This window comes from Halyomorpha halys, unplaced genomic scaffold, assembly GCF_000696795.3.
Source record: "Halyomorpha halys isolate HHAL.00 unplaced genomic scaffold, Hhal_1.1 Scaffold126.1, whole genome shotgun sequence".
Lineage (NCBI taxonomy): Eukaryota > Metazoa > Arthropoda > Insecta > Hemiptera > Pentatomidae > Halyomorpha > Halyomorpha halys.
Genome location: NW_027112074.1, coordinates 133,418 through 148,744, shown reverse-complemented (window position 1 = coordinate 148,744; position 15,327 = coordinate 133,418). Strand labels below are relative to the sequence as shown.

The 15,327-nt window shown below is 31.5% G+C and overlaps 2 protein-coding genes across 2 annotated transcripts in view; both read right to left on the bottom strand.

Moving 5' to 3' along the window:
- Nucleotides 1-15,327, bottom strand: part of LOC136796394 (uncharacterized) — a 315,963-nt gene that overhangs the window by 170,356 nt on the left and 130,280 nt on the right. The window lies entirely within an intron of this gene.
- Nucleotides 10,813-12,246, bottom strand: LOC106678136 (cAMP-dependent protein kinase type II regulatory subunit). Its single transcript, XM_014416481.2, has one exon. It carries the CDS (start codon nucleotides 12,069-12,071, stop codon nucleotides 10,908-10,910), a length of 1,164 nt encoding a protein of 387 aa, XP_014271967.1. The 5' UTR covers nucleotides 12,072-12,246; the 3' UTR covers nucleotides 10,813-10,907.

Genomic DNA, 15,327 nt, shown 5'->3' with positions numbered 1-15,327 from the left:
ATATCACATCGAAATATCAACTGACTGTAACTTATTTAAATATATGTATATATATATGATCAAATCCACCTTTTACCCAAAACAAAAGAAATAAACAACTGTATGAAGTGCGCCTTCAACTCAATGCCTCTTCACTTTTAAATCTCTGGTTTGATTGTAGTGGACTGAATAAAATAATGATAAATGAAACGAAAAATCTATAGCATAAATTATATTTAAAGTAGGGTGGCCGAAAAAAAAACATTTATGATTAGATATATATGTATATATAGTTGACCGCAAAAATTTATATATAAGAAGATGGTCAGGGTTGCGGTCAAAAGTTTATAACTATTTATTTTCCGACGTTTCGCCCCACTTGGCTGGGCTTCTTCAGGGCTGTTCAAAGGTAAAGGTAAACAGCAACCTTTACCTTTGAACTTTACCTTTGAACAGCCCTGATGAAGCCCTGCAAAGTGGGGCGAAACGTCGGAATATAAATAGTTGTAAACTATTTTGTTTTTCTCTTGACCGCAACCCTGACCATCTTCTTATATATAAATTTTTGCGGTCAACTATATATACATATATATCTAATCATAAATGTTTTTTTCGGCCACCCTACATTAAATATAATTTATGCTATACATTTATGATTAGGTGTGTTAATTATTTTTGAATTATTGGTCTATGGGTTTAAAAGTGATAATGATGATGATGGTGCGAATTTTAGTGATAGGTGTGGAATTACTCCATGGTTCAGTTATCTTCTCTTCATTCCTAGAGTTCCTTCCTCCTCCTCAATAAGGGAAGGCACTCCAGATTGTCTCAATTCTCTCATTTTTTCTAGTAGAATAGAGATGAAGAAAAATAAATGGCTGCCTCTGACCAAGGCTCGCAAGTAAGTGTGAGTGGCTTTTGTTTTCTCGGCCACATGGGGCGCTGGTGTTACAATTAGCCATATGATTGTAGTTTGGTTTAAGTCTTCCGTTTCAACGGAACAACAACTTTAATTTATTTTTTTATCAAGTTGAAGTTAGTACTTAATATAGATTATCTAATAAATGTCGGATAAATATGCTAAAATTATTTGAAAATTAATTATTTTAATTACCATAATTTTTTTAATTATAAAATGAAATAAAATATCTTTTTTTATGAATTATTTCAAGTCTGGTTCTATTACAACAGAAAAGGGAAAGGTTCATTTAAAATGAAGAAAAGTCAAAATTAAATCTGAGAAGGTTACGCTAAATTTTCCATTTTAAGCGCTACTTTTGAAATTGAACTGAAAAAGAAAAAAATCCAATTAAACAGGAAAAAGTAACGATTGAAATGTATAAAGCTACATTTGGCTTGAAGGTTTCAATTGACTAGGAAAACAACAAATGTTGGAGGAAAGTTGGGATTAATCTTAGAATGGACCAGTCTCAATTTTTTTTCTATTTTAAATAAAACAATTCAAATTAATAATGTTTAATTTTATTACTCTTCTGACCTCAAATAAAAAATATGCTCTAACATTTATTATTATGTCTTAGGGTATAAAGTTTTTCCTTAAGTAGGCATCAAATAAAAATAGAGAGAAAGCTATATTGACAGCGTACTTCTCAGATGCATTTTTAATAATTAATTTTAATCCATAAAGGAAAATAATAAACATAGATATAAAAATAATTTCGATAGAAATCTGTTCAATATAATATGGTTTATTTGAGCTCATTAAATCAAAATGGTACATAATGACTCGTATGTTTTAGCGTTATCTCAGGACTATTCACCCCTCCATGCACGTATCTCGTAACCAATTAGAATGCAAACGTGTTTAGAATATTACAACTGTAGTTACAAAATATTAAATTCAAACTATTGCGTATATCAATGCTCGATGATTTTATTCTTCTGTTCTGACTAGCATAGTTTTAAAGTCATAAAACGTTCTTAAAATTAGGCTTGAATATTTTCCTCAATGCAATAAGTTTTTTTATTAAGTGGAAATATTTTCTCAAGATCAGATATGTAGTCAGATAAATTGGTTATATTTAATACATCAGAAGCTAATGTATTTCAATGTTTACTACTCAGAATTCTTCTTTTAATGAGGGTAAAAGTATAGAAACTAGCACCCTAAACCCCTTATAGAATCGTCGTGAAAAATAATTCTAAGAGTTGCTTCTTGATAACATTCTTTTTAAACTACAGATCACTTGACAAAGTTGCCAAGAAAAAAAAAGTAAGATGTTTGTATGCAATAATACATGTAATATTTTATTACAAGAGCCCAAAATTAACTTGTTTTTTACCCACTTGAGGGCAACTGTTTGTTTTGGTCTACAAATGTCGTTATTTTGTTATTAATTTTACTCTTATCTCTCCTTAAGTATTATTATTTTTATCTACTATTATCTATTACAGTTGAGCATAGTTAGTGGTATCTTTTGTACGAGACTATACCCTCCCCCTCCAATAAGCAATTGTTAAAGAAAAAACGTAACTGTTACATTAACCATGTAAGGCCCACCAAGACGATCTGGCATTAAATAAATAAAGAGGAAAAAAAAAAGATCCCAAAATGAGAAAGTTATTTCATTAGTTTATAAATAACTACAGTTATTTTACCCTATTTTCATTACTTGGTAAAAACAGGAATAAAAAAATGACTAATTTTCTTTCTGAAAATGGTTGATATTTTTCCTTAACTACACAAGGAATATGATATAAGGCAGTTAAAAGTAAATATTGAAGTATTTAACATGCACGAAGAATAAGTAAAGTTTGGAGATTAAGTAAGTCTGCAATGTAGAAACCTATACAATATTGACATGATTAATCAGAAGTAATTTATTCTAACAGATAATTCATTTAAATTTGGAACAGAAACAGAGCATTTTAAAATGACCAAATTTAACTTCAGCCTTTCTTTATAATTTTTTTTTTGTTTATTTATATTTATTACAGTACATAGTAAGGGGTGTATTTTGTAAGAGAATATGTCCTTCCCCCTATCAATTGTTAAAAAATGTAACTATTACATCAACCATGTAAGGCCCACCAGGCAGATCTTGTATTAATAAAATAAATAGAGGGGAAAAAAGGACCTAAAAGGAGGGGAAAAAACAGTTAGTTCTTCCTGTTTTACAGACATGTAAAGAAACAACCTGTTGGTAGCACTCTAATAACATTTCTACATTAGAAGGACTCGAGGCCAACTTCTTTCCAGGCGCCTCAGAGGATTGTCAATAATGGAAGAGGAGGAAAAGTTAAAACTAGTGAATTCGGGTGGTTAGGGAGTTTATAGGGAAAGGAATTATATCAGATTCGGGCCAGATCGGTTATATATGGAACATTAAGATCTTTAGGAATGTTTTTAGTTGAGACAAAGTAAGGGAAATAGAGGAAATTACGAAAGATTTTGGATTGTAAGGATTGGATAAGAGTGGAATCGAAGGTTTATTACAGTCCCAACTCCAAAGCTCAAATCCGTATGTCCAGAATAGCCTTGTAACAGTAATGTAGATCAGTATTTTGTAATTTTGTAAAAATGGTGTATTGTAATAGGAATTGTAATAGTCGGAATCGACGTGCAGGTTCCTGTCTTTTATGTCCTTTGTGAGGAATCCAGAAGTAGTTTAAGGTAGCGGACCTGTTGAACAGGGATAGGATAAATATTACTAAAGGATAAAGTAGGGCCTTCGTAGGTTTAATGGAATTTATTTTAGTCCTCCTGTTGCGACAGTACTGGTCGAGGGTTGTGATCTGGAGAGTTTGGGAAGCAGTTCAAGTGTTATTATTAACTGCGAGCAGCCTTTAAGTTTAGATTAGAATGGAATACATTCCTAATAACCTGAAAGTATACTTGAGCTCCAAGGGCGTGATCTATTCCCCTCTTAATAGTTTTACTTTTCATTAACAAGCCAGAATATTATAGTATGCTATTTGCTGAAAGTAAACGAGAAAGTTTTCAGCGTAGGCGTCAACTTTGAGGCGGACTAACTATTGAATTATTTTATATCAAAATTTGAAATTTCTTTAGTTAGCATGTTTTCATGATTTGGAAAAAATCTTAACAAGTTGGACAATAATTGGGGCCAATACATGGGCGACTACAACAAGAGTGATGTTACAGGTTACCTTACCAGGGCCAACAGTTAGCAAAGTCCTCAGTTACAATAGTCACGACCCCAAGGAACTAATTAAACTGTGTACTCGCACCTGGCGGCGACATCTGCTATTCTGTGGTCTCTCTGTGTCACTCAGTTCCCTCGCCCATTCCCAACTCTTATAATGTTATCCCAGTCTCTAATTACAATGTTATCGTTACATAGACAATTTTTTCTCATTTTTGGTTCAAGGGGATAAAAAAGGAATCGAGCGTCACACAACATTCACTTACTACTCTGAATTGTAATTTGTCATTCCTCCTTTTAAAACCGCAATTTATTTATTATATACAATAGTAGTTGTATCCCAAACTGGATACTGCTGCATCCTAGGGTGCCTCAAGCTAAGCTAAGCCACTTTCTAGAAATATTAAAAAAATAATAAATTGATCAAATAAAATGAATTAGTAAATATATAGTGTATTCCAGTATTAACTTTGCACTGTTTTCTCCTCTTTTCCTACACATTCAGCCACCCGACATTTTTTTTAGTTCGATAATGTTTTGAAGTCGCAGCACTATACAGATACTCTGCCTTACTTTATTTCAATTTACAGGATAATTATAAGTTTGTAATTTTCACTTTATTCGTGTTTCCATGGTTTTTATAACAATATACAAAAAGTTATTACAATTGTTATAACCACGATAGAAACACGGAAATCTTTATTTATAATTTTCACTGACCTATGTATAAAATAAGTGGTATGGGCAAGTATTGCGGTGGTGGAAGGGGAAAAACTTTATTCTAAAACAACAAAGTTGTGCTACCCGACTTCATTGGGTTGGCTACACAGCATACGTATTCAAATCTAATCAGAATTTTTTTTTAATATTAAAATCTATAGGCATAACATGTAAACAATACATAATAATAGTATATGACTTTTTTTTTTATTTATTTCATCGCATTGGATCTTTTATATTTGTATTATTTATTTTCAATCTTTTTATACTTTTCTTATTAATCTTTCTGTTAATATCTCTCTTTATTTTTATCTTTCTTCCTTTTTGTTTCCATATTTTCTCTTACAACCTAATATGACTTTCCTTTTCTTTTTTTTTTTTAGGACCCCATGAGTCCAAATAAGCAAGTATCGTAATATAGTGTGTGTATGAATACTTGTGTGAAATGGAAATTAAGTATTTATTGAGGTAGGTACACGCCTCATTTGACAACTTTTGGTGCCACTATTTTTTATTCCAGGTGGTTTAAAATGGCACACGTTCAGTTTTTATTTCGGGCCAATGGATATAGGCAATTTATATGCACAAACCTGGCATATGGGGAATCCCGGACTCACAGAATATTAAGCATTTAAGAATATTGAATATGATGTAATATCTCTTTCAATACACTTTGTGGCTTGAATCTCTTTTGATGATTTGTATGCAACTTCCAAGGTCATTTTCTTGAAAATCACATCCTGCTACCATAGAACAATAAAAATATAACCATTTGAAAATATAATTTGAGTATATAACTTCCTTCATTGTGAAATTTATATAGAGCCCAGAAACTAATTGCTTTATGGACGTAGCTGTAAGTTGAGGGAGGGAGCTCATACTGCGATATATATCTCTAGAAGTGCTCCTAAATAAATTACACAGCCTCCTTGAGCAAAGCCACTATTTCTCCTCTCCCTTCCCCTCCCCCCTCTTCGGGCTAAAACTGATCATTTATCACCCAGTCTCCACTAAGTCAGATTTAATGTCTGTCGAGGGAGTTATCATTAGCTAAATAATATATGGAATCTATTAATGATCGATTCCACATCTTCAGTACTCATTCTTTTTATTCTCTAGATGGTTACCAGCCCATTCTGAAATAAATAATTTTCTAAACCATCTTTTTCTTTACCATCGCGATTAGATGGAAATTTCAAAAATTTAGACAACAAAAGATAGAGCTAAAATCATTCTTTACACAGGGGCAATATTTAATGATGTAAAAGTAGATTTCAAAAATAATTTAAAAAATCGATGTAGAAAACAGTCCGACTCTATAAACAAAAAGATATAGTTTTTTTTGTATTTATATTTATTTAATGTAATTTACAACTGTACAAAATAATAAATACAATAAGTAAATTGGATGAATGTTTCAAACACTTGAAAATCTTGGGAAGGAACCACCCATTGGTGGTACTTCAAGCATTAATTTAAATTAGAACGTCCCGTGGCCATCTTTTTTTCAGACTCCTCGGAGGATTATTAGGGATTGTTAAGGATGAGAGATTAAGAACCTATAAGAAGATGGGTAAGGAGTTTGGAATGCAAAGACGCATATCTGTTTTGGGCCAAATCTGCAACGAATGGGATGCTAAGATCTTTGTGGATGAGTTTATTTGTAAAGTAATAACGAGCATCAAGGATTTTACGCAGGATTTTGGATTGTAAGGATTAGATGCGGGAGGAATTTGGTTTGGTAGAGCCACAGAGCTCAATTCCATATGTCCAAATTGGTCTGATTATCATAGTAAATAATTATTTTTTGTAGTGAATAGGAAGTTTAGAGCGTTTGTCAAGTAGGTTTTATATCAATCAGAATCTACGAGCAGTTTCTTGTCGTTTCAGTCTTGTATGTGGATTCTAAGTACGTCTCTTGTCAAGGTGGAGTCCTAGATAACGAATTCGTTCAACAGGCGTTAGTGGAGTATTTAGAAAGGTTACTGTAGGAAAGGAAGGTAGAGGTTTACGACGGAAAGTAAAGGTGATCTGGTGGGATTTGTTAGGATTTATTTTGATTCTTCAGTTTTGACACCATTCTTCAATGGATGTTTATGTGTGTCTGTAGAGTTTGTGATGCATCAGTACGGTCGTTGTTTACAGAGAGTATACATATGTCATCAGTGTATGTTGTTAGGACTGTGTTAGGCTGGGTTGGGATGTCAGCTGTATAAACCGTATAAATAATGAGACCTAAGATACTACCTTGAGGAACACCGGCGGTCTGAGAAAAGAGAGATGAGTAGGCTTAGGTTATTTACTATCAGAGAGGTAGGAGGGGATTAAAACGGGTAATTTAGGGGGAAGGAACTGACAAAGTTTATAGAGGAGACCTGCACTAGACTAGATCAAAAGCTTGTTCAACATTGAGGAAGACTCCTGTCCAGTACATTCCGCGCTCCAATGTGGAAGATATGACATCAATCACTCGATGACACTGTTGTATGGTAGAATTAGTACAAGAGCCCGAGAGGAGAAAAAAGGGCAGTTATCTCAACCCAATTACTTTAATGAAAACTATGTATAAAAGTTGATGAGTCTGCCAAGTATAAGTAGGGGGAATAAAAAATGGCGGCTGTTTCAAAGCATAAAAAAAAAAAAATTCATTCGGAACCTCTATATCTTCAAAAATAGGAGCAACACAAGAAAACCTAAGAGAACGTCATTTAATGAATAGTAAATTTGCTAAAATATGAGCCCTAATAGAGTTATTTACGTTAATTATTTTTCGAGATATAGCTTTTTATAAAGCAACGTTTCAGAACAATGTTGTATGGGACGTACTGAAAGATCAGTAATTAGTGAATTTTTTTTGAAAAATTTATATCTCAAAAACTATTTGACATACAGATGTCTATAAGCACTCAAATTACAGTTAGTTAGCTAGTAATGAGCTATAAAGTAGCTTATGATGCTTATCTTCGTAGGAATAATAGTTTACATGAAATTTGCTAAAATAAATTCATTAATAGTTGTTGGGACAAATTTGCATTTGCCAAATTTATATTCATATGTGAATATCATGAAAACTACTACCCATACGAAGATAAGTGTCATAAACTACTTTATAGTAAGTCAAATTTCCTTTATTTTGAGTGTTGGCAGACATATGTGCGTCATATGGATTTTGAGATACATATTTTAAAATTCCAACATTTTATAAGAACAACTAAAAATTAACATTTTGTGAGTTTATTTTGTCAAATGTCATAAAAACTACTACTCCTACAAAGATAAAGATAATAAACTATTTTGTAGTAAATTTAACTAGCTTTAATTTGAGCGATGGCAGACATCTGTAGGTCCAATGGTTTCTGAAATGAAGTTTTTCATAAATGAAATTTATTGTCCGAACAACTATAAATCAATTTATTTTAGCAAATATCATGAAAAATACTATCCCTATGAAGGTTAAGGTCATAAACCTCTTTATAGACCATTAAACTAGCTTTTAATTTAATTAATTTGAGTGCTAATAGACATCTGTACGTCACATAGTTCCTGAGATATAGATTTCTCAAAATAAATTAACTTACTACTAATCTTTCAGTAGATTTATTAGACATTTTGCTTTTTAAAAAGCTAAAGCTCGAGAACTATTGGACATAAATAGCTCTTTTAGGGCTAATATTTCAGCAAATCTACTCTTCTTTAAATAATGTTCTCTTAGATTTTCTAGTGTTGTTGTTAGTTTTTAAGATATAGAGCTCCGAATGAAAAATTAATGTTTTTTTAAGGTTTTGAAACAGCCGCCATTTTTTATTTGCCCTACCTATACTTGGCAGACTCATCAATTTTGACTAGGTGTAGGTGAAGTTTTATAATTTGTAATGTGCTTCATTGCATCAGAGTTTTTTACTATCCTTTTACTGGATTACAGATATTCTATATTTAGAAAAACTTCCTAGTTTATCAAGGCTTAAGTCCATATTAATTAAGTTTATGCCTATAACAGAATAAACTGAGTTCTGTCTGCAGTTTAAAAGAAAAAAAAGCGGTATAACGTGAAATTTTAACTCTAAAAAAAAATCAGAGTAATTATTTCAGCCAAAATAATTACAAATTTCTTTTTAAAAAATCTGATTATTTTTTTTAATGAGAAGAATTGCTTGAAATAATCAATGTACTTATTATACAATATAAATATTATTGCAGAAATAACTTTTACGGCTCTAGACCCCGGTTACAAGTTTTGATATTGAGGCAAGGAGATACATCATATTAACAGAATAGAGAAAAAAGGAAACATCCAGTAATATAATTTTAAAATATTTATCCTGTCATCCTATTCACATAAAATACAACGTTATTAACAATTTTCGTAGTAAGGCAACAAAAATAACGGATGAAATTAGATTGGTGAAAATAAAAGAAAAGTTAATTAGTATGCTTCAGTAAAACTTTTACCCTAAAGGGTTAATAAAGAAAATATGGGAATTAAATATCAAAACGTCCTAAATAAAAATAATTGACAGATTATTAATTATTTCCATCTCATTATCTTGCTTGTAATCGTTTTTTTTTTCTCTAAAGGGGACGAATACACGAGTCGTGAGCAAATATGTACCATATCCAAAATAGATATGGCCGTGTCTCCGATTTTTTTGGATGAAAAAAAATTATTTAGCAGCTTAGTGGCAACGCCATATTTTATAATGAATTTGTGTGTTATTATAAATCCTATTTAATTAGTATTAATGTTTAATTTAATTACATTTATTTTTATTTATCTTATTTTAATTGGAATTTAGTCATTTGAGATGAAAAATATGTATTTATATTTGTGTGCTACAATTAAGTAATGGACAGTTGCTTAGGGTTGATAACTGTTGCTAAGATGTTGCATAGCAAAAGACCGACCATCATTTTTAAATGAGTTTCGGCTAATTAGTGGCCATGATAGTGTCTAAGCAGCCCTTTCTACGTTTATAATTGATTAGTTTGGACATTTTTAGTGAGTTAACCGTCATTACATTCTAAAACCAGTCCTTTTCTGTGTTTCAACTTTCATATGAGTTCCAGCTAATTACTGCCCATGATAGTGTCTAAGCAGCCCTCTCTGTGTTTATAACGTGTTAGTTTGGCCATTTTTGATATTAATGCGTCATGACTGTTAATTGTGATTAATATAATTGATGAGTACCATTGTGGTGACTAATTTAATTAAAATTAGACTATTGAATACATTACTGTGAAAGCATAGTCGTGGGCCCACTTTTGAAATAAACGCAGCTATATATATCTTCCTATCAATAGTCCCACAATATTGTTATGACCAGAAATATCTTCCCCCGACCCATCGGAGTAGATCGTCCTTTCCTCAGGAACGTCTCTTCTCATCTCTTCCCTGCGGAGTCGCCACACCACAGTACATTATTATATATATATTAATTTTGTTAATTAGTTTATTTAGTTTTCATAATTTATTTACCTAATTTTATTTTATCTGAAAGGCCTAATTTTTTTTTTTATTCATTGTGTTATTCATCTTTTGTTTATTTTATGTTTAAGTTTTATAAATTTTAGATTAATCAAATAAATGTTTATATCTGAACCAGTCTGTTTTTGTTCTTTTAAAACTTCCAACAAAAAGAGATAGTCAATTTGAAGTGGCCTTAACACTTAGTTTCGACTCATATTTTACTTCATAGAACATTCAGAAAAAAATAATTAAATAATTAATAATAATTATTGCACTAGCTATGAGCTATGAGCATATTGCACTATGAGTATTGATTTGTTCCCTTACGAAATTAAGCTCGCCAACCAAGTTGAAAAAAATTTATTTGTAACTAACAAATTTTCCAATACCGTTCCGACACAAATAGGATAAATTTAGATGTATAATGTACATTTAGTTTAATAATATGGATTACACTCAAAATCCAGCATACATCAAAAATATTAATATCGATGTTATAATATCTAAATAATACAAAGAAAATACATGTGCAGGTATATACTTGAATAAATTTATAGTCTTCTAAATGATTTTTTTTTTATTAGATAACTTAGTTTAGTTTTACAGCGGTAAACTAGTTAAGCATCGGTGATGTGTTGGCAAGGATCTAATAAGCCCAATTCTATCAACTGCTCCTCATACACGGCAATGTTTCTCTTCATGATGTCCATACACGGCCCCAGCATCCTCTCAAAAGCAGATACTTCAAGAAAAGCTACCTTCACATTACCCCTGGCAATCACGGAACATATCCGAGGTTTCAGGGTGAGGAGCGCCAACTCCCCAAAGTAATCGCCATCGCTTAACTGATTCACGAGAACATCTTGATGCTGGGCGTCCTCCCGAACCACGTCTACTGTACCATACTCGATGAAATACATCCCGTCTCCAGGATCTCCCTGTCTTATAATCTCCTGCCCATCTGAATAATGTCTTGTTACCAGCGCATCAGCTAACCTCATTCTTTCTAATTGGTGTAAAGAATTCAGTATTGGAACTTTTCGTATCATATCTTCCAGCCGGATACTCCTCTTGTAGGAACTACTGAGGACGATCCTCTGGAAGGTGTCCCTGTCGAGAGCCCACAAGATACCGTCTGTCAAAGCGACTACAGACGCGGCCCTAGGCTGATTATACAACAGTGCTAACTCCCCAAAGTACCCACTATTTGCGTAGTGGGTCAGATCCATTATCACTTCATTTTCTGTTTGAAAGGCGTTAAAGATCCCAGACTGTACGACATAGAAGAAGTCTCCATCGTCCCCTTGCTGAATAACCATCTCTCCCTTCGCCACGGGTTTGACGAACATGGCATCAACAATTTTATTAAGATCAGATGCATCTAGGTTCCTGAAGAATAAGACATTAGGTAGAGTGTTGAACAGTCGGGTTCTTTCTTCTTCAGTCTTTGGGTGGGGAGTCTCAAAGTCTTCAGAGCACCCTAATTCGAGCGGGTCATATGACTCGCCGAAGACCGATTTCCTCCTTTGTGTAGCCAAGTCTGTTTCTTTATCTTCTTCGGGTAAGTCATATACAATATCTATTTGTTTCGAAGACTTCAACTTGACGAAAAAATCTAAACAATATTCTAAAGTGTCATTCGGTTGATTGATCAAGAAGTTAAGAGCTAATTCATAAAGGATTTCTTGAACATGGTATGGGAAATGAATTAATGGCTTACCAGAACCCCAATTTACAAAGTAGTCGTCGACGATAACGTAAGGGCTGTCTTCCTCCGACATCTTGGTCACATCTTGGACAGAATGGTAGACATGCTGTAAATACAATAAGCGATTCTCACAGTTTCTTTAATTTAGAATCAGGTAATGTTAATGACACAGTATGTTATGTTTGATAACCTCTACTGTGTTGTGAGGTTCATTTAAAAAAATTAAATTAATGGTCACATGTTTGAAAAATTCACAATGGGATCAATATGTAATCATTGATAAAATAATTGATTATCGTTATAGTTATGTTTTAAAGAAAAGTTAAGAAGAGTAATCTAAATAATATTGTTAGAATAGTAATAACATCCTACATTTAGTAAAGCTAAAAATCTGACGTTAAAAATAAATTATAAACTATACTTTGATTGAAATCGTTACGTTGATTAAGTAGTAAAACAAAGAATTAAATTAAATTAATGTTACAAAACGTCCATATTCATGATCTTGTATTTAACTTTAATTTAAAAAAGTAGACTAAATCAACAAGAAAGATATTTATAAATGCTTTTGCATCATTAGGTCTAACGTTTTAAATTTTGTAAAACATAATATTAAAAAAATTAAAATCTTGAAGGCTCAGGAGGTATTGCTTTGTAAGGAAATAGTCTTACTAGACCAACGGTTGTGCAAGGAGGTGATCTGATCAGAATCGTGTTCGACCGCCAGATTTTTACCCAATTAATGGTACCCAATTTATGAGGCTGAGTGGACCGCAGGAGGGCTCCAAAACAAACAGGGTTGACTCACGGCAACGGTGTAACAGAAAATAATTTAAATTTTTTATTTAAAATTGTATATTTTTTTAAAACTGTTGATTTTTGCAAAATTTTCTTGGTTGAATAGAGTTTAAAAAAGAACGAACTGCATTAAACATTGTTCGGATTTCGAATTACTTTTTTCTTAAAGAAAAAGTTGTTCTACTCCCCTCCCAAAAAAAAAATAGATTAATTAAATACCTATTGATTAAATAAATTAAGTGGTTCTCTTAAAAACGGTACAAAAGTTTTTAAGAGAACCACTTAAAACTTATAGTTAAACTTATTTTAATATAATTATAAAATATATATTTTCTTAGAAATTAATTGTCGTTATTAATCATCTTAATCTCGTAATCAAATTGGTTAGAGATTTTTTCGATAAATTAGTTATCGTTCATTTTATCTCTGATTTATTCAGAGATATAATCGATTTATAAGAATAATCTGATATAATCGATTTATAAGAATAATCTGATATAATCGATTTATAAGAATAATCTGAAATAATCGATTTATAAGAATAATCTGATATAATTGATTTATAAGAATAATCTGATAGCAATGAAAGCTAGATCGTATTGACGGCTATATTAGAGGCCAAGGTGATGGGCTGTCACGAACACTCGTCCTACACCTCACTTCAAATACTTTGTAGGTTCAACTCTCAACTGAACAGGCGGAAAAATATATGGTCACCTCGCCGTTAATTCCAAGATGGGCCTTAATATAATGGGTGTGCGGGGTAAATGAAATAAATCACCTAATCTGGACAGATTTTTTTTTCTTTAAAAATCAGCCAGGAAACATTTTATAACAAAAAATGTAAATAAATCTATTTGAGTAAAGGTTTCAGTAAATATTTACTAAGAAAATATGATGAAGCAACAGTGAATACAATCATAAGGAGAAAATTGTTCAATTATATTCAAATCATAGCACTAATAATTACTATACAAACAATTTATATATTATAAACTTACAAGAGATTTAGAGAAGAAACCAATAGAGTAAGAAGGAGAGGAAAAATAAAAAGCAAACTAAAATTAATTACAATTGTTTTACCACAAATAAAACTCTTTGTAGTGATAATAATTCATTCTTTGTTCAACATTTACAAAAACAATTTTATTTCCATAACACTTGAGAGTTTCTTTATTAATAATGATCATAAAATCTCAGAAAAGATTAATAAAAAAGCAAAATGATCAATACATTATAAGTCTAGATATAATATATGTTGCTTGGAATAACCATAGCCAATGTCCAGCTCAATAAGTTTCTAGTTTTCCATATAGTAACGTCCATTTCAGAGACTAATTTTTTTTTATTACCACCTACCTAGGCCATTAGCCATTTCTAGAAATACTAAGTGAGGAGCATTATCGTATAAATAACCAGCCTATTCTACCAGGGTGGAAACGTTGAGTTTTCATTCCGTGGGATCATCATGAAATACAAGTCAACCATCTCAGACCGGAATCGAACCGGCGCAGCTGCAGATACTGGGGTGCTAAAGTGACGCCTCAACACACACGGCTACAAGAGACATATTCTTGTTAAAATTGTGCTATTAAATGAACATCTAAATTTAGATCTTGACTAAATGCATAACTTAACTACAGTAAAATAAAAAAAAAAAAAAAAGTGTACTTATATTTATAATACTACATTGTTCCCGCTTTATTTATTTATAACTAATATACTTAATACTTTTACATTATATATATATTACAAATAATATCTCCTAAATGTGGGCCCAGACGTGAAGCAGTCAAAAGAGAAACTGGGTAAGTAATATTGGCTGAATAGCTGGCTGAAGAGAAGCTAAGTTGTTGGGGTTAAAGTTTCACAATTCATGAGAAAAGCTCACCACAGACGTGGGGGATAAGCGCTCTTCACCTTCGTAGAAATTTATTTTTAGAAGTGTATGATGGTCTTTGAAGCTCTTATAGAATACAAATAAAATGTTAAATAAATGAATATTTATATTACGATAAACTAAATTAAAAAGTAAATGTATTTCAGCAGTATTTCCTGAATATGCAGAATGCACATAAACGTCTTGAAGGAACTATTTTTAACGATACACAAAAAAAAAAATTATTCAAATTTTAAATACTACAAATAACAATGAAGAAGGTGGTCAGGGGTGCGGTAAAAAGAAAACAAAAGTAGTTAACAACTATTTATTTGTAGACGTTTCGCCCCACTTTGTAAAATATCTTCGGGTCTAAAAAGATAAGAGTAAAAATAAGAGAAAAAATTATTTACAACTGAAAGAAAAGAAGAAATAAAATTGTATAACTATAAAATAGGCAATAATAAGAATAGAAAAATAAATGTGCAAACTATTAAGTTAAAAGTGAACAGGAGACGAAATAATACTTCTAATAAAAAAAAAATCTATAAAAAAAGGATAATAAAACATTTATCCTTTCTCGACCTTTATTTAGTCTCAATTTACTTCTTTATTATAACAGATTCCTTTATATCTATTTGTTATTTGTTTA